This window comes from Engystomops pustulosus, chromosome 3, assembly GCF_040894005.1.
Source record: "Engystomops pustulosus chromosome 3, aEngPut4.maternal, whole genome shotgun sequence".
Classification (NCBI taxonomy): Eukaryota; Metazoa; Chordata; class Amphibia; order Anura; family Leptodactylidae; genus Engystomops; species Engystomops pustulosus.
In genome coordinates this window covers 116,081,318-116,104,714 of record NC_092413.1, presented here as the reverse complement: position 1 = coordinate 116,104,714, position 23,397 = coordinate 116,081,318, and the positions used below count along the sequence as shown (strand labels likewise).

Below are 23,397 nucleotides of genomic sequence, written 5' to 3'. Positions count from 1 at the left end.
CCGTAACAACCTGTAGAATAACAGTAAATAATTATTGAACCCACACGATAAACGCCGTAAAAAAACTGTTATAAACCCTCCAAAAATTATGTTTTTTACCTATTCAATCCCACAAAAAATGCTATAAAAAGTGATCAAAAAACCATATGTACTCCAGAATTATACTGGTGCAAAGTAAAACATGTCCCGCAAAAAAAAGCCATCAACAAGCCCTGTAACAATGTTATGCCACTTGGAACATGGCAATACAAAAATGATAGATTTTTCCCCACATTAGGGTTTAATTTGACAAATTTAGTAAAATGTAAGAAAAAATATAAATGTATGGTATCCGCGTAATCGTATCGACCCATAGAATAAAGATAACATGATTATTAGGCTAAACAGTGAACATAAAAAAAAAAAAAAAAAATCCAGTACAAATTGATGCTTTTCTACTCCTCCCCTCAAAAAAAGTTCCTAAATTTTCAACAATAGGGGATACCAACCCCAAATTGGTAACACTGGATAAAGCATCTTGTCCCGCAAAAAAATGCCATCACATGGCCCCAATAACGAAAAAGCAAAAATTTTATAACCTGCAAAAGGGGCCAATGAGGAAACTAAAATCCTGGCAGCTGCAGGGAGCTCCTTGCCTTCTGTGCCTCACCGTGCGCCCATAAAACAAGTCACGGCCACATGTGGGGGATCTCTGTACTCAGGAGCAATTATAGAACAAATTGTACAGTGGGTTTTCTCTTTTTATCTTTTGGAAATGTGTCAATTTCAGGGCTAAATGAACGTATCCCCGACACAATTTGACCATTCTAAATTTCACCTCCATTTTGATTCAATTACTATGAAGATCTGAAGGGGTTAACAATCTTCGTAAAAGCTGTTTCTGATAGCTTGAGGGGTGCAGATTTGAAAATGGGTTGATTATATAGGCGGTTTTAATGCTAAATATGTAAAATTTCATTCAAAACTGTATTTATCCCCAAAATAGTCAATTCTGAAAATCCGAAAAAGCGATATTCAATTTGTAAGCCGCGTGACGTCAAAATAAATTATCCAGATAATTCAAAAATGATGAAAATGTAAAGTAGACATATGGGAAATGATATTCAGCAATTTATTTAGGTGGTAAATCTATCTGCCTGAAAACACAATGGGGCACATTTACTTACCCGGTCCAGTCGCGATCCAGCGGCGCGTTCTCTGCTCTGGATTCGGGTCCGGCCGGGATTTATGAATGTAGTTCTTCCGCCGTCCACCAGGTGGCGCTGCTGTGCTGAAAGTCATCTCATCGCGCCGGAATGCACCACCTCGGACCAGGTGAAGGTAAGCGATCCCCAAGCGACACTTTTTCGGTTTTTAAATGCGGCGGTTTTTCCGAATACGTCGGGTTTTCGTTCGGCCACGCCCCCCCGATTTCCGTCGCGCGCATGCCGGCGCCGATGCGCCACAATCCGATCGCGTGCGCCACAATCCCTGGGCAATTCAGGTACAATCGGCGCAAATCGGAAATATTCGGGTAACACGTCGGGAAAACGCGAATCGGGCCCTTAGTAAATGACCCCCAATGATTTGGAATTTCGAAAATGGCAAATTTTTCAAAAAATTCATCACTTTTTTGGTAAATAAACGCAAAACTTATCAGCCAAAATTTACCACTAAAATGAAGTACAACAAGTGGGGAAAAAATAATCTCAGAATCGTTTAGATAAGTAACCGTGTTTTAAAGTTATAACCATATAAAGCGACGCAAGTCAGAGTCCAAAAAAAATCGGGCTGAGCCTTAAGCTACAAAATGGCTGCGTCCTTAAGGGGTTAATATTTTATGCCATATACTGGGAAGCGGGAACATTTTTTTGAATGCAGTGAAAATGATGAAAAAACACATTTGTGCCATTTCTTGTGGGCTTGTATTTCACTGGTTTTAATGTGCGCCCCAAATGACATGTCTACTTCATTCATTGCGTCAGTACGATCATGGGGATACCAAATTTGTATAGGTTTTATAATTTTTTCATACATTTACAAAAATTAAAACCTCCTGTACAAAAAAATTCTGCTGCTAATAACGTTTTCATACTTTGGTGTACAGAGCTGTGGGTGGTGTAATTTTTTGTGAGTTTTGATGACTTATATTTTTAGGACTATAGGACCTTTTGATCACGTTTTGTTGAATTTTTTATATTTTTCAAAATGGCAAAAAAATGCCATTTGCGACTTTGGGGCGCTATTGTCCGTTATGGGGTTAAACGCAGTGAAAAACAGTTATTATTTTTATAGCTCTGGCATTTTCGGATGCAGCTATGCCTAATGTGTTTATGATTTTTACTGTTTATTTATATTTATATGACTTCCAGGGAAAGGGGGGTGATTTTTTTTAGTGTACTTTAACCCTAGGTTGTCTGATTGATCCTACCATATTCTGCCATACCACAGTACGGCAGGATATGGGGATTTTGCACATCATCAATTATAATGTGCAAATCGTACATTGTAATAGATAGCCTTAAACATGATAGCCTTGGATCTTTGTGTGATCCGAGGCTGTCATGGCAACAGGGAGCAACGATCGGAGCCAAGATGGCGGTGCCCACACACCGCCGTCTTGTTAATGCAGTCGGATGCTTTGACGGCGACAATCAAAGGGTTAATACCCGTGATCGGTGCAAGCACCAATCGGGGGTGTTAGCGACGGGTGTTTGTTTCATTGTGAAGCAAGCACCCGGTGAGTAAACTCCCCCATGTGCAAAAGGTACGTCTTATTGCGCTATAGGGTTAATGAATAATAATAAATAATGTACAGCTACAACTACTTAAATACTGAGCAGAAGAAAAAGCTACCCACTGTAATTAAGGTTCCTATGGATAGTAATAAATCAGAAATTAAACATAAAGTGCATATTATGCAACAAAAATATAAAATAGATTAAACATTTTGTAAAATGGGGGTGGGACACCGGGCAGTGATATTGTCCATGCCTCCCATAGTTTTCCTCACAGTGTAAGTAATTTATATTCATTGGGCCTGTTTTGTGGGACCAGTATCCTCCGCCCTAGTTTTGTGGACTATTAAAAAGTCAAAATGTTATAGACTTCTACTGATTTGTACATTTTTACCATTTTACTCGGCACCTATATGGTGATCCACTGCCTGGATGATACCTATTGTTTCACCTGGTATAACATTTGTGTCTTTTAATAATGTATTTTGTCTAATGAAGATTATTTATTATCTTTTATACATGCTTTTTCTTGGGTTTGTTTTTCCTCGTAAATTTTTTGTGGGTGGTTTGATTTCAAACAGAGAGGTACAAACAGGTATTCTGGTTTGTTTACAGTGCATGTGCTGGAAACTTATGTACTGTATAATTAGGGCTATTTGTTTTATTTATGAAAAATAAGTAAAGTGAAAAAACATCAGCCATGCCAAAGCAAGTGGTATATCCAAAATTACCATAAAGTAACAGGAATCTCAAATCAATGTCAAACGTAAAAAACTAAAGAAATATAATTTGCGATAGACAAAAACAAACAATAATCATGTTGTATATTTTATAATCTAGCCTTTATAAAAGTGAAATAAACAAAAAAAAGGGCTATAATAAATACTACAAACAGTTCTTCTGCTGGTTTATATAAATATTAATTTGTAATTTGTTTTATTTAACTCTTTTTAAATAAGACTTGAGACTGGAGATACTCGCTTTCGCTCTCTCTCTAATATAATATATATATACAGGTGGTCCCCTACTTAAGGACACCGGACTTACAGACAACCCATAGTTACAGACAGACCCCTTTGACCTCTGGTGAAGCTCTCGGGATGTTACTATAGTTTCATATTGCAATAATCAGCTGTAAAGTGTCTGTAATGAAGATTTATTGATAATCCTTTGTCCCATTACAGCAAAAAATGTTTAAACTCCAATTGTCACTGGGGCCAAAAATTTTTTAGTCTGGATCTACAATTATAAAATATACAGTTTCAACTTACATACAAATTCAACTTAAGAACAAACCTCCGGACCCTATCTTGTACGTAACCCGGGGACTGCCTGTATATATACATACATATAGTACAGACACTCCTTCTCATTCAAAGATTGTGAAGTGTGAAACAACAAAAAATATGTCTTATATTCTAGGTTATTTAAAGTAACCACCTTTTGATTTGATTACTGCTTTGCACATTCTAGGCTTTCTCTTGATGAGCTTTAAGTGGTAGTCACCTGAAACAGTCTTCTGACAGTCTTGAAGAAGTTCCCAGAGATGCTTAGCACTTGCTGGCCCTTTTGCCTTCACTCTGCGCTCCTGCTCACCCCAAACCATCTCGATTGGGTTCAAGTCTGGTGACTGTGGAGGCCAGGTCATCTGAACCCCATCACTCTCCTTGGTCAAATAGTTCTTACACAGCCTGGAGGAGTGTTTGGGGTCATTGTCCTGTTAAAAATAAATTAAGGTCCAACTAAACGCAAACTGGATGGAATAGCATGCCGCTGCAAGATGCTGTGGTAACCATGCTGGTTCAGTATACCTTCAATTTTGAATAAATCCCCAACAGTGTCACCAGCAGAGTACCCCCACACCTTCTCCTCTATGCTTCTCGGTGGGAATCAGGCATGTAGAGTCCATTAGTTCACCTTTTCTGCATCACACAAAGACTCGGGGGTTGGAACCAAAGATCTCAAATTTGGACTCATCAGACCAAAGCATGGATTTCTATTGGTCTAATGTCCATTCCTTGTGCTCTTTAGCCCACACAGGTCTCTTCTGCTTGTTTCCTGTCCTTTGCGTTGGTTTCCTAGCAACTATTTTACACAGTCTCCTCTTTACAGTTGTTGTAGAGATGTGTCTGGTGCTAGGACTCTGTGTGGCATTGACCTGGTCTCTAACCTGAGCTGCTGTTAATCTGTGATTTCCGGGGCTGGTGACTCGGATGAACTTATCCTCCGCAGCAGAGGTGACTCTTGGTATTCCTTTCCTGGGGCGGTCCTCATGTGAGCCAGTTTCTTTGAAGCAGTTGGGCAATTGCACTTGGGGACACTTTCAAAGTTTTCCCAATTTTTCAGACCGACTGACCTTCATTTCTTAAAGTAATGATGGCCACTCGTTTTGTTTTACTTTGCTGCTTTTTTCTAGCCATAAAACACATTCTTACAGTATTTTCAGTAGGACTATCCACCTTACTTCTGCACAACACAACTGATGGTCCCAACCCCATTTATAAGGAAAGAAATCCCGCTTATTAAACCTGACAGGGTGCACCTGTGATGTGAAAACCTTTTCTGGTGACTACCCCTTAAAGCTCATCAAGAGAATGGCAAGAGTGTCCAAAGCAGTAATCAAACCAAAAGGTGGCTACTTTGAGGAACCTAGAATATAAGGCATATTTTCAGTTGTTTCACACTCTTTTGTTAAGTATATAATTCCACATGTGCAAATTCATAGTTTGGATGCCTTCCGTGTGAATCTACAATTTTTATAGATATGAGCATACATAAAACTCTTTTAATGTACTGTACTGTGTATATTTTTATTTGTGAACTATAGTATATAAAACTAAGTACTTTAGTAGATACAATAGAAACAAAGTATGATGACAGCATATATGGTATATTAAGTTTCTCACCTCCGCAATCTCTATGCAGTATGAACACTCTAGGTCAATGAGTGATTTCTCCACAAGATTTGAAAGGAATTTATTCATTGATTCATGACCAACATCTTCCAAATTGTAGTAGCTAGTGTAAAAACAATAATAAAATCAATAATGCGCCATGGTGTTTAAAAAGAACAGAACTGAAAAATGAAACCTTTAAAAACACAACAAGCAAAATTAATTTTTTGTTTGTAGAGTTGCAATTATAATAGTGTTTAATTACAGCTAATGCCAGTCGCATGTTAACTGTTTGGTATCATCCGGTCTTTATTGTTTCCTTGCAGTAAACAGATAGCCTGCCATTTTTATCAGCATGTTATTTCATTTAATTCACAATGAAACCAAGTTTTACAATAATTGACTTGTCAGTAGCTCTAATTTATAATGCTGGGCTCTGCCAGTCTTCCAGATATTGGTCTCAAGCAGCATACACGAAGGTTGAATATTTACAATGCTGTTAACAGGTGCTGAGTTGTTTAATGACTCTAATAGCCAGAAGCGTACTGAGAAAGCCAGCGGGATCACAATTACAGGCTGTTTGAACACAACAATTACTCGTCCCCTGAGAGGTGTGAAAGTCAAAGGCAGTTTCATACTAACAGCATCTAGCACATGGGCTAGACAGTCAAACTTCTATTAGTATTCCAATGGGAAACAATAACAAGCCCTTCTGTCCCATAAATATGGAAGAATAGAAAATAAAAAAAAAACTGTTAAAAAAACTGAAAATTAATCTCTTATTCTATTCTGCACACAGCGTAAATGCTAAAATGTTCAATACATAGTAGATTTAAGTATGATCACCTGAATTGTTACATAATATGTACCTCACCTTTCAACAAACTCAGTTGTTCAGTGTGTGTTCATAAGGAATATATATTTTCCTGGACATTATGTGGCTGTCTAAATCTGCAATTCAATGAACCCTCTCCCCTTACACAGAGCATCTATCGGACACCTCAGTCAGCTCAGTCCGGCTAGCAAGATTGCATTCAGCTGAGTTTTAAGGATAAAAAGCCAATAAGACACTTTTGCATTATAAGATATTACACAGTTTATTTTGTTAACTAGTGTTGGTGATAATTTAAGTTTGCAGCCTGCAATCTTATAGCAAAAAGTTCTAAATAATCTAAAATTATATTTTGTATGATACAGTGTACTACAACCAACATGTCAAGGATGAGGGCTACTACTAACCATAAAAGACCAGTTAAAGAATCCTTGTAAAGTTACTGACAAAAAATAGTTTTAGCACAGCTGGGGAGAGCCTATTCCAACAATACCTGTATCATGCTGCTGGTTTCTTCCTAGCCATACAGCCTGGAATATCTATCATTCCTTGTTATAAAATCATATTCAGCTTCTATTGAAGTAGTCGGCACTTCCTAGCTTCCTTGGCTAAGGGCACGTAAGTCAGAGCACTGAGGACATTCACATGGATCATGACAACATGATTGTATTTGAACGACCTGTAGCATGCGATGAGTCACATGCTTGTGACATCACTCACTTGGGTTACAATGATAAAGTATACAGATCTGACTTACATACAAACTCAACTTAAGAACAAACCTACAGTCCCTATCTTGTATGTAACCCGGGGACTGCCTGTATAATGCAAATACAGTATATAAAACACAAAAACACAAAAAAATTTTACATATTTGGTATCACCGCGTCCGTATTAATCTGTACAATAAATCTAAATCAATATTGAACCCGCTCGGTGAACGACAAAAAAAAAAACTACGAAAAACTTCCCGTAATATACAATTTTTCATCAAACACCATCATAAAAAATGTTCTAAAAAGTGATCAAAAAAAGCTACGTTCCCTAATATGATACGACTGAATAGAACAACTCTTTTCGCAAAAAATAAGCTCTCAACCAGATCTGAAAAATACAACAGAAAAATACAAAAAGTTATGGCCCTGAAAAGTTGGCAATAGTAAAAACAATGCGATTTTCTCCAATATTGGTTTTGCTCAGTAAAATTGAGCAAAGATAAGAAAAACAATATAAATGAGGTATCACCGCAATCGTAGTGAACCAGAGACTAAAGATAAAATTTTTACGTTACGGTGAGCGGGGAAAAAAAGTGCTAAAAATCCAAAATAAAAATTGATGATTTTGTTTGCGTCACCCTTGAAATAGTTAATAAAATCTCATAATTAAGCTATAGACCCCCAAAATGAATTATCTATACATTGTATCTCACCACGCAAATAATAAGCCCTCATATGTTCGCATTACCAAAAAAAATGTAAATTTATAGCTTGTACAATGTGACAATACAAATCTGCTGTGAATAGCGCTGCTTTGATCCTATGCTCGGTCGTGCGCCCATACAGCAGTTTACCACCAAGTATGGGGTATCAGTATACTCGGGAGAAATTGGGCATTAGATGTTGCAGAGTGTTTCATCATTTTATTTATTATGAAACTGTCAGTTATGGCCTAAATTAATGTATTTTCCCAAAAAATTCAAAAGTTTCTAAATCGCAGGTCCATATTGTTTTAACCCATGTGAAACACTTAAAGGGTTAATAGACTCAATAGAAGTTGCTTTACATACATTGAGGGGTGAAGTTTCTGTAGTGGGGTAATTTATGGGGTTTTATTATCATATAGGCCTCTCAAAGTCACCTGAAAGCTGAGTTGTCCCTCAAAATGTGATTTTAGCAATTTTCATGAAAATGAGAAAAATTGCACCTAAAGTTCTGCGCCTCATAACATCCTAGAAAAATGACAGGACGCATAAAATATCATCTCAACATAAAGAAGACATTCCGTAAATGTTAATTATCAAGCTTTTTGGGTAGTTTTATTTCCTGTCTGGAAAGCAGAACATTTCAAACTTGGAAAATGAAGAATTTTGACAAACTTTTGGCAAATTTTCATTTTTTTTCAAAACGAAACGCAAAACTTATCACTTAAATTTAGAACTAACATGAAGTACAGTGTGTCACGAGAAAACATTCTCAAAATCACCGGGATATGTTAAAGCGTTCCGAAGTTATAACCAATTATCATGATACATGTCAGATTTGAAAAATCGAGTCTGGTCATTGAGCTGAAAACTAGTGTCGGTGATAAGGGGTTAAGCTGTCCTGTACAGATTCCTATGTTTACAGACGGAAGGAAAGCAGCCTGGAGGGGCAAGGTAAAACTTGTGCTTGCAGCCAAACGCCAACAAAAAGCTAATTAGAGTAAATGTTAGAATTGCTTATTTTTGCTTTGTGCAAAGTTAGGCAAAGGTTTTGATACTTTACAGTTGTACTTGAATAATGACTTCATTACCTGTCAAAAACAAATGATTTGTTATATCATCTACCCATATCTGGACTGTACCACATATCACCAGACCAAGTTCAGAATGATTAGGGACCACTTATTGAGGTGTGGAATATTCTATTGACCCATTTCTTTCTATTCTATTTACAGAAGATATGTGCAATACTTTTTACATTTTAGAACGGTTTACAATATAATGTATTAGAAAATATTATGTATTATAAAAATAATGGCCTCTACAACCCTTATTTTTACTTTGCAGAGAAATGTTTTTGACGCATCCAAAAATATAAGTTATGGTGACATAGTGAAAAATATGCAATACTACAAAGCCGTGGAAATGAACCCACGTCCTGAATAGTGATAACTATTACTGGAAAGACTAACCCAATAGATCTAAGCTGTCTGAAAAATATAATGATTTGTTGCCCCTATTATTCCATTATGTACCAAACATGTCAGCTATTTCACAGTTGCTCTAAATTGATGTATCAAGAATATCTGTAAAACCGGAGAGGAGAAGGGAAAAATGTAAATTAAAGATTGATGCCAAAGTCACATAAAATAAATAAATCTCTGAGGTCTGTGAATAAGAATGAGAGTTCCCTAATGCATCCTATTAAACCAATGCATGTGGAGCCTAAGATGCCACATGGCAAGGCAATAGTGTTTTTAGCCTATGACCACAGAACATATTGAAAAATAGAATTCTTTTAATAAGGCTATTAAATTTGACACAACCATACAGGAGTAATTACCGTATATACTCGATTATAAGCAGACCCGAGTATAAGCCGAGGCCCCTATTTTACCACAAAATACTGGGAAAACCTATTGACTCGAGTATAAGCCGAGGGTGGGAAATGCATTGGTCACAGCCTCCCCAGTATATAGCCAGCCAGCCCCTGCCCCAGTGTATATAGCCAGCCAGCCCTTGTCCCAGTGTATATAGCCTGCCAGACCCTGCCCCAGTGTATATAGCCTGCCAGACCCTGCCCCAGTGTATATAGCCTGCCAGACCCTGCCTCAGTGTATATAGCCTGCCAGACTCTGCCCCAGTGTATATAGCCTGCCAGACCCTGCCCCAGTGTATATAGCCTGCCAGACCCTGCCCCAGTGTATTTAGCCTGCCAGACCCTGCCCCAGTGTATGTAGCCTGCCAGACCCTGCCGGACAGATCGCACAGAAGATATACAGGGGTTGCCGGAAAGGTGAGTTTAGATATATTTATTTTTTTGACTCGAGTATAAGCCGAGTTTGGGTTTTTCAGCACATTTTTTGTGCTGAAAAACTAGGCTTATACTCGAGTATATAAGGTACCTGCTTCCCCATACTTTAGGGTAGACTTAGTATTTCTATTGAATGCACCATATTCCCTTTTACATCAGAGTGTATAGGCAACGTAAGGGTCTGTGTAACACATATCTGCGTAAAGGGCAAATGTGACTGAACCCGCAATGTGGACATCAGCCTTTCGGTTTCACTGCATTGCTCTTGAGGCCATATAAGTACTTTTTTGTTTGCAGCACATCTCCATATTTAAATTGGCATAATTTTTCCATCTAACCTACTACTCTCCCTGACCACTACAAACATGTTCACATTTATTCTCCCAGCCCACACACATGTATAAATTAGAGAACCCATCCCCCATTGAAATTTGCAGATCTGACCCAAAGCAAATACCATTGTAACCCCCTGCTTTCATCAGCACCATTACCCCTGTCAATACAGCTTGCCCACAGAAATAACCCCCATTCTCAGAAGGAAGTTGACCAGTAGACCATGCTTGGAAAATAAACTGGATTCCAAGGAATTATTAGATAATAGAAAATAGAGATGGGGTGACCCAACAGGCAAAGATCAGGAACACATTCTTAGGAGTGTTTGTTCAAGATGATTTCCAATTTCTTGCTGTGTTACGGTACAAAAAACATTGCTATTGTACAGTGTGGTACAACACTTGGTAAGTGATTGTTCAGTAGTCGTTTGCATCAGCTTGTTTAATGCAAGTGAGCAGATTGTAAGCACTTGCAAGCAGGGTTCTCAATCTCATTATTACATCTCACCATGTGATTTCTGTGTAATGCCTTGATATGTTTGTATATGTCCCCACATGTTTTGTAAGGTGTGTCAGTATATGAAAAAATATAATAAAGATTTAATACTACTATGTGCAACTGTATGTCTTTTCAGTGTCTGCATGAGATTCCTTGTGGGAAGTGATAACAAGTGAAGTGATAACAAACTCATACAGTGCCCCACACTAAGGTAACATTAATATTGTGTTTATGAGCTCTATAATGTGGAAGAAGAGCTCATAGAGTATCATCTTATAGAAGTGGCTCTAATTTATTATCTGGGTGAAACTACATGTTTATACTACAATGCACCACAAAGTTGTCCGTTCTAAAAGACTACATGACTTGCAAATGAACTTTCCTTAGAAGCCAATCATGTAGTGACTTAATGGAATGACTGTTATGGAGCTTTCCCCCTGTGCGCCTCATTAGTTGCCTATTCAGCAAGTGGCGCTTTGGCATTCCTATAGATGTTGCCACCTGCCAGCAGCCACACCCTCCAAATCAGATGCTCAATTACTCACTTAAGAATCCATTTCACAGACAATAGTGCACTGTGGTTCAACAGATGTGGAAAATAATCAACAAAGCAGGGAGAGCAAACAGGGATATGTCACTTAGAGATACTTACTGAGCAAATTTAAAGCCCCTTATTACAGGCAACACATAGACATGTAACCCTTTGATGCTTGGTACAACCACAGCAGATTAAAGCCTGTTGTAAAGCTTTTCCTAACTCACAATTAAGCTGCTTTGACATTGTAATTGGAACACATTGTTCAGCTATGATAGAACAATGTAAATGTCATACATCGCTGGAAGTTTATTCACTATACCTCAAATGCACATTTTGCTTGTATGGTTTACATTATTGTATTTTAATAAATTACTTAATAGTCATATTCATTTTTATGGCATTTGTACAGCACTATTTGCTTGTAATCTGGGTTGTTATATTTAGTGGTATATAACAATGACAGTGTTGAATGGTCAAATGTCTTAAAGAAATTCTCTTAAGAAATACTTTGTAGCTACAGACAATAATGGGGGTGTATGGTGTTCTGTACCGAGTACTGCACATTTTTCTTCAAACTTCTGATGAAGTTTTCAATGCTACCATTTTGAGGACTGTACAGCCTTTTGATTACTTTTCTTTTTTGCAAAATGGCAAAAAACTGGCATTTTTGACTATTTTCCATTACGGGGTTAAATAACCGTTATTATATTTTGATACATCAGACTATTTTTCAGACCCCAGGGTATTTTAACCCTAGGTTGTCTGATTGATCCTACCATATACTGCCATACTAAAGTATGGCAGTATATGGGGATGTTGCACATCATCTATTACAATGTACAAATCGCACATTGTAACATATAGCCCAAAACATGACAGCCTCTGGTCTTTGTACGACCCGAGGCTATCATGGTGACAGATTTCGCCTTCCCGATGAAATCACAGAGGAGTAGCCTTAGCTCCCAGTGCTCGGGGAGGCTAGTATACGCTCCAGTAGCCTCTGAAGTTTATTTACATATTACTAAAATAAAGTTGTTAAAAGGTAAGGTTCCAGGACTATTAAATTACAGATTAGGGCAGAGGCAGGCAGATCTAGATCTACTTCCGATGATAGATTACTCACGGTAGGTTTCCTTTCATTTGTACAAAAATAAAGGTTAAAAAACAGGTTAGTAAACACCAGCAGGAAAGCAATAGTGATGATAAAATCAGAAGGTGCTTAAATGAATTTCTAAACACATTATACAATGATCTTAAAGAAAATCTACCACCTGGGTGAAGTACACAAAAGAAATGTATTGTATATCCCACTAGTGGATCTGCACCTATCTCCAATATCAAGCCATGATGCTCCATCCAACAGGTTCTTATCAAGCGGGTACTTTTAGTGCTAAATTGTGATTTTAGATATCCAATACACATCATAAAGCTAAGTTTTGTATTTTTGCAACTCCCTTTAAAGTGAATGGGAGTTATGCATATAGTGTATATAACTTATTTCTTCACTTTTAACATAAAATCCCAACCACTGTCGACAGTCTGCATTTGACTGTCAAAGGGACAAGGAGCCATAAGAAACTTCATCAAAGTAGCATCCATCAGTCACATATGGATACAACATTAAAGACCTCTTTAAAGGGGTTCGCCCATGAAAGAAAATTCTCAAATTTTAATCCACAAGTGATGTTTACACAAGATCATTTTTAACCTCCTTACTTTACAATTTTACTCACTTTTATTGCTGTCTTAACTCCTACAAGTGATGGCCAGTGTAAAATTGCAGAGTGTGGGTGAGGACTTTCTAAGCAGACACTTCATGATTTCTCTAGTGCTATAAGATGATGTGTGCTGACAATGTACTTGGAGTATAGGGGTACAGGGTTTATCTACACTTTTATTTAGCTTTTGAACATTCTACGTGCATCTGGGACATAGAAAAGAAGAGATAAGAAATGAGAGTTCCATGATATGGACATAAAACACAATGACACTCTGACCTCTGCTCTCTCAACTTATCAATAAAACACAGGGTCAGCCTGCTATAAAGACCTTATCTGTCTGTGGCTTGTAGAGTAAGTCTCTGTTAGTAGAGTAAGTGCCTGTGTCTGTCTTGATCTGTGAAATTCTGTATTTTTGTTAATAACAGTGAATTAGAGAATGTGTTATTTTGTTATCCTCAGTATATTTAACCCCTAGGCGCACCACGACGTTATACTACGTCCCCGGGGCTAGATGCTTAGCGCACCGGGACGTAGTATAACGTCTAGCTTCTGGGACCGGCTCACGAACGGAGCCGGTACCAGAAGCAGCGGCTGTCAGCTGTCTATCACAGCTGACACCGCGCTGTAACACCCGCGATCGGAGCCGGCTCCGATCGCGGGTGTTAACCCCTTACACGCCGCGGTCAAGCATGACCGCGGCGTGTAAGGGTGTTCCTGCTGTGGATCGGATCCCCCGTGCCGCTTACCGGGGGATCCGATCCTCTTCCGGGCAGCTCCGAGGACTGGCATGTGCCCCGGAGCTGCCCGGTCTCCATGGCAGCCAGACCCCTTCCGGGTCTGGCTGTAAACTGTCTGAGCATGCGCAAGCTTGCTCAGACAGTTTACACTGCTCTACAATAAAATAGTATTGTAGAGCAGTGTATTGAACTTAAACCAGTGATCAGAGCATCACTGGTTTAAGTTCAAGTATGTATAAGTAAAAAAAAATGCAAAAACAGTTAACACTACACATTATAATAAATAAAAAATAAATACATAAAATATAAGCCCCTAAAATGTCACTTTCCCATTAAAAACTTAATAAAGTATAAAAAACATAAAAACACAAAAAAAACCTGCATATTTGGTATTGCCGCGTCCGTAACAATCTGCATAATAAAACAGAATTGTTACTGGACCTGCACGGTAAACGCCGGAGGAAAAAAACGCAAAAAACTTTCCGAAAAAAGATAATTTTTAATTAATACCCTGTAAAAAATGCTCTAAAAAGTGATTTTAAAAATTTTATGCACTCTAAAATAAGCCCACTAAAAAGAACAACTGTTCTCGCAAAAAATAAGCCCCTAACCAGATTTGTCAGCCAAAAAATAAAAAAGTTATGCATATGAAAAGATGGTGATGCTAAAATGAATAAGATTTTCTCCAAATTAGTTTTTATACAGTACAATTGAATAAAATACACAAAACCCCCACATATTTGGTATCCCTGCGTCCGTAACAATCTGTATAATAAAACAGAATTGTTATTAGATCCGCAAAGTGAACCCCGTAAAAAACAACCTAAAAAAACTCTCTCTGAAAAAGATGATTTTTTATTAATGCCCTTTAAAAATGCTCTAAAAAAAGTGATTTTAAAAAGTTACGCAATCTAAAATAAGACCACTAAAAAGAGCTATCATTCTTGCAAAAAATAAGCCCTTAAACAGATTTGTGAGGTGAAAAATAAAAAAGTTATACATATGAAAGACGGTGATGCTAAAATTAACAACAATTTTGCCAAATTACTTTTTATTCAGTAAAAATGGTAAAAAATAAAAAATATATATAAATGAAGTATTTTCATAATCGTGGCGACCCATAGAATAAAAATAATATACTATTTTTATGGTATGGTTAACGGCCAAATAAAAAACACATAAAAATTTTCCTAAAAATTGATGATTTTCATTTCCTCCACCAACAAAGAGTTAATTAAATCTCACCAATTAGCTGTAGATGCCCCAAAATTACATACCAGAAAAGTGCATCTCATGTGGCAAAAGAAATAAGCCCCTATAGGTCCTCATTAAAAAAAAGAAAAAAATTATAGCCTGTACAATGTGACATAGCAAATCTGATTTGGATGGCGCCTCCTTCCCTTCTATGCCCGGCCGTGCGCCCATACAGAAGTTACCACCACATATAGAGTATCCATGTACTCGGGAGAAATTGGGTATCAAACTTTGTGGAGCCTTTTTTAATTTAATCCATTTTAAATGTTTAATTTTCCACCCAAAATGAGTGTATTGTCAAAAAATATTACAATTTGCAGACTGCACCTCCATTTTGTTTTAACCCCTATAAAACACGTAAAGGGTTAACAAACTTCTTAAAAGTAGTTTTTCATACGTTGAGGGGTGTAGTTTCCACAATGGGGTAATTTACGAGTCTTGCTATTATTTAGGCCTCTCAGTGTCAATTAGAAGTTGATCAGGTCCATCTAAGTACGGGTTTTGGCGATTTTACAAAAAATGTGAAAAATGGCACCCAAATTCTGAGCCTCATAACATTCTAGTAAAATATGTGGAATCTTAAAAAACCATGCCAACATAAAGCAGACATTTGGGAAATGTAAGTTATGAATTTATTTGGGTGCTATGACTGTCTGCATCAAAAGTAGAGAATTTAGAACGTTGAAAATAAAGAATTTTTCAAAATTTTTGCCAAATTTTGTTTTTTTTCATAACTAAACGCAAAAGATTTCATCCAAATTTTTAAACTAATTTGAAGTACAATGTGTCACGAGAAAACAATCTCAAAATCCCCTGGATATCTCATAGCGTTCCAAAGCTATAACCACTTATAGTGACACAGGTCAGATTTGAAAAATGGGACCGCGTCCTTAAGGCCAAAATAGGCTGTGTCCCCTAGGGGTTAAGAATCTTGTCTTCATGGGAATACCCCTTTAAGTAAATCAGAGAAATCTTACCTCGGATTCATCAACAGCCGACGAAAAAAATAGGTCCATGTGATATAATCCATTGCATCCTGTTTTGATGTAATGGTTCCAGCTGCTATCTCAGCATTTAAGTGGTCAGACAGGACTTCCAACAAACTGTTAAAAAAAATTGGGACAGAGGTTGAAGGGTGGATCTTAAAAAACGTACTTTACAGCTGCACAAAGTACCACGTTCTAATTATTACATGTCATTTTCTGCAAATTTATACTTATCAGTTAGAGAAATATATAAATACAGCTAAGACTATTTTTAGTGTATATGGTAGAATTAATTATATGTCTTTATAAATTACTGATATATAAGGCCATAGCATTTGGCTATTTTCGACATTGGTTAATGAAAATAATAAAAAAAGAAAATTGTGTAGCAGATGTCAAAACAAAATATTTTGTCTTCTGTCAGATCAATAATAACCTATAACCATGTTTAGCATTTACGGGAGACATTTTATATAACGTTATACAGGATACAGCTTTAGATTATTATTATTATAGAAAAAGACAACAACACGATGGCTTGTGCAAATGAACATGCTCGGTCTGTGAAGCTGGACAGTGTGGTAGCTGGATTTCACACACAGAACACGATGCTGAAGAATCCAACCATGAAAGTATTTATGATGCATGGAGTCCCAGCTTATCAGTGAAACAACAAAGGTACTTTCTTGAATGGAACATGTTTGCATGAATTAGCCCCAACTAAAATTATAGAAAAGAGCAAAATATTCACATTTTTATTTATTAGCTGTTGCTTAACCCCTTCATGACATGTAAATGTCCATGTCAATTCTTGCACTTCTTTAACCCATTAATGATCGCCCTATCAGGTTTTTACAGAGATCACTAAGGGTATTTCTTCTGATGTCAGAAGAAGATTACATGAACTAGTGTCCTGCAAGTGCCGATGCCGGGCTGTGTTACCACAGCCCAGACCCGGCACAACAGCCAGGATCGGAAAAGTTGTTTTTCATACATTGAGGGGTGTTTCTATACTGGTGTAATTTTTAGGGGTTTACTATTATTTAGGCCTCTCATAGTCACTTGAAAGCGGAGTTGTCTCTCAGACATGAGTCATGGCGATTTTCATGAAAAATTGCACCTAAAGTTCTAAGACTCATAAGATCCTAGAAAAATGATAAATGGCATAAAAACCATGTCATCACAATGCAGACATTCTGGAAATGTTAGCTTATCAAGATATTTGGGTGTTCTGGATATCTGTCCAGGAAAGCAGAACATTTCAAACTTTGAAAATGAAGGGTTTTTTTTTTTTTTTAAATTACATTTTTTTCAGAAAGAAATGCAAGTACAATGTGTCAAGATAAAACAGTCTCAAAATCTCTTACATATGTAAAAGTGTTCTGAACCGTCAAGATACTAAAAATAGAATCTGGTCATTAAGCTGAAACAAATGTTGATGATAAGGGGTTAAATGACAATATCTTGAAAAGCTTTACATATAATAACATTTTTTACTTTGTTTATTTGTATGACATGTGAAACTAACTTGATAGGATAGTTTTATTAATGACATTTTAGCTGATAAATGACTACAAATGTGAGAAAATAAGCTTTTTTGTTATTACAGTCTCAATGTTGGTGACTTTAAAGGGGTTTTCCCACGAAGGCAAGTTAGGCCCCATCTATGGCCCCATCCAACTGACCCCTAACCGCTCTTCAGACTTATTGAGCAGACAGCCGTGGATACGTCCTAACTTGACTTCGTAGGAAAACCCCTTTAATATTGCATGGAGATGACCTGGAGCATGCAGATCTGCCAAATATTATATCCTTTGGGCACTAATTAGCAAAAGAACTTTGAAAAGTGAATTTTGAGGGGAGCTTAAAGTAATAACTTTTAAAAATGGGAGGCTCCCATTGAGTGTATGAATAATATTGCTTGTTTTAACCCCTTCACGCCCCATGGAGAAAGGAAGTTTATAAATGTCTTTCCAGTGGCCATCTTCAAATCTCCTGTACCCTGGCAACTCTTGTGTTTTGGATAATTGGATGTTTCACAGAAATGAAGGCGTCCACTGTTAAAGTTACAGTGGAAATTAGAAAGCTGTATATAAAATGTAAAAATTTTATTGCAACTTTAAGAGTGTATATCTTCAGTTCTGTGAATCATCCATACACAATCCTGATATTTTATCAAAGGGGAGCTTCGGTTTAATATGACACCTAGATTGTGTTTCTAGGTGCCAGGGTTCAGGAAATATAGTCGTTTGAAGTTGGCCATTGTTTAAGACCAATATTGAGATTGTAATTATCTCCTTACCTAGATTCAACAGGGAATGGTTCATAAAGAAACTTCTTGTAGAAATCTTTTTTTATGTCATGGACCAGGATCACCGCTTTGCCTTGGTCATCAAACTGAGGTCTCCCGGCTCGGCCCATCATCTGCAGTACATCTAATAACACAATACAGAACTTGTAAACATAATTGTGACTTATAATATAACATAGCAGCTGTGATTTGTGTCAATATAAGCTATATGCATCTGGCAAATGACAGGGAATTTGAAAACAAATATTCAGCGTTAATAGAAGGCAGATAGGGGGTCATTATTTAGTGGGCGCCTTAAAGTATAGCCTTTCAGTATAACATTATACATTTTTCACACTAGTGAGAGTGGTTAGAGTAACTGTATGGCATGTTTGCTGATAAAGTGAAATAATAAAACATAAAGTTTTGGGGGACTTAGAAAAAAAAGTTTGCTATAGGGACCAAACATTTCTAGTTGCTCCCCTGAGCTAGAATTTTCATTCAACATTATGACATTCAACAACGGGTATGTATTGTGGGAAATATGCAAATATGTGGGAGAATGAAAATATGTGTGTACATTTCCCCCAGTGAAGCATCAATGGCTACAAGTATCCACATGCCTGCAAGGTGGACTTAATTGGCAAAGTCTCCATAAGGAGAACTCCTATTTCTTGACCCTGTATGTATTGTAACACATAAAATATTTAGCAAGCCGGCAGTATATAGTATGGTGACATGGTCAGCATGAATCTGCTTTCACACTATTGGCATGCAGTGCTGCAGTTTACTTGATATTGAAGGGCTATGTGAGTATATCCACCTGTAATAGGGTAATCCACGTATCTTCTTGTTTTACCATCATAGAATTCGGTTCCCTTAACAATAACCAAATGGGCTGGAAAATTAACACCCCATGCCAACGTACTGGTAGCAATTAGAACCTGGAAGATTTGAAGAGACTTGGTAAATGGAAAAAGAAGATTATTTTTGTTCAATTTAATGCTTAGCTGAAGAAGCAACATACCTGGATTTTGCAGTTAACAAACAGCTCCTCCACTGTTTTACGATCTCTTTCGTGTAATCCAGCATGATGCATTCCAATGCCAAATGCCAGTGTAAGCTTCAAGTTAGAATCCCTCAGAGTGGCAATGATGTCATCCATCTGTGCCAAACATAGGAAAAGGGTTTAGACTAGGACTGAAGGCAGTATAACTAGATTGTACTTGTTTAAAGGGAAGCAATAACATTTTGGGTGTTCTTCTTAGGGAGACACTACATGGTACTATTAAAAGTGTTTTCTATTGTTTTTGGATTGTTCAGATAATACTCTTTGTATGACTTGTTCTGTACTTTCCAATAAATGTTTATTGACTCTAAAGGTGTTTTCTACTCTCAGGGCCAATTATTAATATGGAAACATAGAGCAGGATGGGGGGCTACCGATTCCTGGCAGCAAGGTTAGAACAGACAAGATCTATCCACTATTAAAGGGGAGCTACTGCTGAGACAGGTAGGTGAAAGTGGTATTATGAAATAATAGTTATGAATGGGTTGTATAATTATGGGTAGAAGGCTTTTATGTCAGGCAGTAATCTTGTTTGCTGTATCCATTATTTGGCTTTAGGGAAAGGGTCTGAATAAAAAGACAAAAAAGATAAATTTTCTAGTACATGCTGTTACTTGCCAATCTAATTCTATGTCATTTTTACTTGACATTTTCTATAACATTTTAAACATTTTTTATAATTTAAATATTTTCTTTTTCTGTAAAAATACTAACTAAAGAGAATGTTGACAACTCTTTCACTGCTGAGAAGAGTCAAAGAGGGAAACAAAACTCCTTCAGAAAATTAATAAGTCTCTTTAAGAATGAATAGACACAGTTTAGGAGTCATTGCACCTCATAAGTACCGAATAAGGAACTGGTTTAGTAAAGTGAGAGGCCATAGACATGGGTCAGGTAGGAGAATGCAATTCCTTAGATTGCCTTTGCAGGCTTCCACAATCTTAAAGGAGTATTCCAGGAATATGAATGTCTAAAACAAAAACCCATAATGCTGTAAATAAATGAATATAACAAAACTCAATGTCAGTCACAAAATGGAGCTTAAATATTTTGCTTTTATGATTCACAAAATTTTATGGGCTTTCTAACGTAGGTGGAGTTATCACCAAGATGAAAGTCACTGCAAACTACAAGTCCCATGATCATTTAGTTCTCAATAACTTCCCCTTCCTCTATGCTCTGCTCCCAGTGATGATGTAGCAGACTTTCTTGCTCTGTTACTATAGCAATGATATGTAACTGCACATTACATAACTGAGGTGACGTCTCACCATAACACTGGCCATACTAGATGCACTGCAACCAACCAACAACAGACAAACATATTGATGATCACATGACCTGATGTGGACATGTGACCACCAGACATCTTCTGTCCTGTTTCTTCTCCGTGGGGAGAAAATCAATGGACTGATTAAAGGGCCGGTAGCATTTTATTTCTTCATAACATTGTATGCCAACAGCATTTTTCTTCTAAGGGAAGCAACATTTTAAATAACAACTAATTACATATTAGCTTATATTTTATGGACCCATTTATATATGAATTATGCTTGTTCTTGGAATACCCCTTTAAAGCTCAGTTTGCACTGTTGTTATGGGGTTTATTCTATAAATCTCTACAATGGAGAGCATAAAACCATTTGATCTTTTTTAATAGATCGCTTGGACTCTACACAATTCTGTCCTATTACTATTGTAACACCAGGTAGAATCTGATAACTAGACATAATGGACAACTAACGGAAGAGAACCAAGTTGCCAGTGTCACTGATGTCCGAAGTCATTAGAAATAGTCATTGTTTAAAATGTAGATGTACATTATATGATGCCAGACTCACACATGGCATTTATACATAGCAATATTGTGTCCATTAAACAATTTATTAAAATTATTTTTTAATGTTGGTTGGAAAATAATGCATAAATAATGAGTTGTGGGTTCAAAATGTTTCTCTTAAATGGATTTTATTGTGGACGTCCCCTCAGTAAATGTTCATGTTCAATATCAGTATATTCTATTGAGCTATTGCTTTCATTAGCTGCATCCTCCTTAATTTAACATTATGTTGACTAGAAACTGTATTTTTGATTTTCAATAGTGAACAAATATCTGTCTACAGCACAAAAATTACATGCACCATAATGTAAATGAAAACACCATTAAAAAGTGTAAAAACCCAAATAATTTGATGACAGGTGGGACTGAGGCACTTAAAAATACATATAAGCTTACCAAACACAGCCCCACAGCCAAATTATATGTAACATCAATACAGACAATATGTGCAATACAGACAATACAGACAAAGTTGCCAAAAACACTAGGAGAGAGAGAAAGACATATTGCAGCAACATACAACCTGCTCCCTCTCTTCCCCGATGTTTGCCATCTTTTTGTAACAGATGCAGTATAAGTATCTCTTTTTGTACACTTTTGTAGCTATAAAGGTACCTGGCACTTCTTGGTTGCCCCTCACAGCCAGTGTTGTTGCATAATATAACTTACAGTATATGCATGGGGACCCCTGGGGAAGCCGAATCATGTGGCGATACGAGTGGGGTTTATCACAGCCTGCTCCTTTCCCCCGTGGGTTTTTTTGTTATAGGTGCAAGTGTCTCTTTGCCTTTTAAAGCATTAAAGCTACCAGACACATCTTGGTTGCCATTCACGGCCAATATCCTTGGATATTGCACATCCTATTTAATACTTATAATAATAAATTTGTGATTAATTGTTATTGTCTGTATTAATGTTACACATACATGCTTGCTGATTTATATTTTGTATTTCGGGTTCATGAAGAGTGAACTGGGGCAGTGTTCAGTAAGCTGATCTGTATTATCAAGTGCATCAGTCCCACCTGCCATTAAATTCATTTTAATGAAGTATCAACTTACCATATATACTCGAGTATAAGCCTAGTTTTGCAGCACAAAAAATGTGCTGAAAACCCAAACTCTGCTTATACGCGAATAAAAAAAAATACAGCTTTTACCAGGTTTTTGTGGTAAAATTAGGGACCTCGGCTTATACTTGGGTTGGCTTATAATCGAGTATACACAGGTATATTGGTGATGTTGTGGTGCAAGTAAATTTTTTTTTTGCTGTAATAAAGAAATGTTTTTGTTTCATTACACGTCTTTTTTGAGAGTTGTTCATGGTCATATTTCAAGTCACTATTGTTTGGCAGATAATTCAGTTGGTGCCCATTCTTTCGCTTCTTTAATACAAAAATCTGTCTTTATCTACTGATAAATTATTGCTTTATGTTAAGATCGATGACAAAGACAATCAATAGCTATGTTGGAAATGTGGGCTGACTTTTTGGCTTCAAACATACTACAAACACATGATCTCATCCTAATTTCCTACATGATTTCATGTAGTAAATCGCCACTACTTACTGTTCTCTTAAAATATGCAATTTATAACAAGATGAATACTAGAAGCACACCTAGATAAATCTTATACCTATGACCATCCAAATCTTCATTCATACTGTTTACCCTGCATTTGTAAAGTATACAAAAAACACAACAACAATGATTTTACTTGATGGAAAGGTTGCACAGAGGCTGAAAATAAAACAATTTGGTATCATTTTCAACCTTAGTGGCCGAGAGCCTGCATTTGATTTTTCCACACAATTTTATAGCAATACAGGAACACAATTTTTCAGCTAATCTTCTGTTCAGGGATATTGTTTCTCTAACAAATTAATAGTGAATCTCTCTTTTTTTCCTGGCTTGCAGCCTAGTATGGTACAGATGCCCCGTGGTGCAGTTAGTCA

General features: G+C 36.9%; 1 protein-coding gene across 2 annotated transcripts in view; it reads right to left on the bottom strand.

Annotated features, from left to right (window-relative positions):
* The window catches only part of ASCC3 (activating signal cointegrator 1 complex subunit 3), a 498,380-nt gene that overhangs the window by 67,343 nt on the left and 407,640 nt on the right, over window positions 1-23,397 (bottom strand). For both annotated transcript variants that reach the window (XM_072141894.1, XM_072141895.1), the window contains exons 31-35: window positions 19,562-19,699; window positions 19,358-19,478; window positions 18,547-18,679; window positions 16,236-16,361; window positions 5,624-5,735 (exon numbers count right to left, since the gene is read on the bottom strand). In XM_072141894.1, coding sequence (XP_071997995.1) covers window positions 5,624-5,735; window positions 16,236-16,361; window positions 18,547-18,679; window positions 19,358-19,478; window positions 19,562-19,699 — 630 coding nt within the window. The remainder of the gene's footprint in view (window positions 1-5,623; window positions 5,736-16,235; window positions 16,362-18,546; window positions 18,680-19,357; window positions 19,479-19,561; window positions 19,700-23,397) is intronic.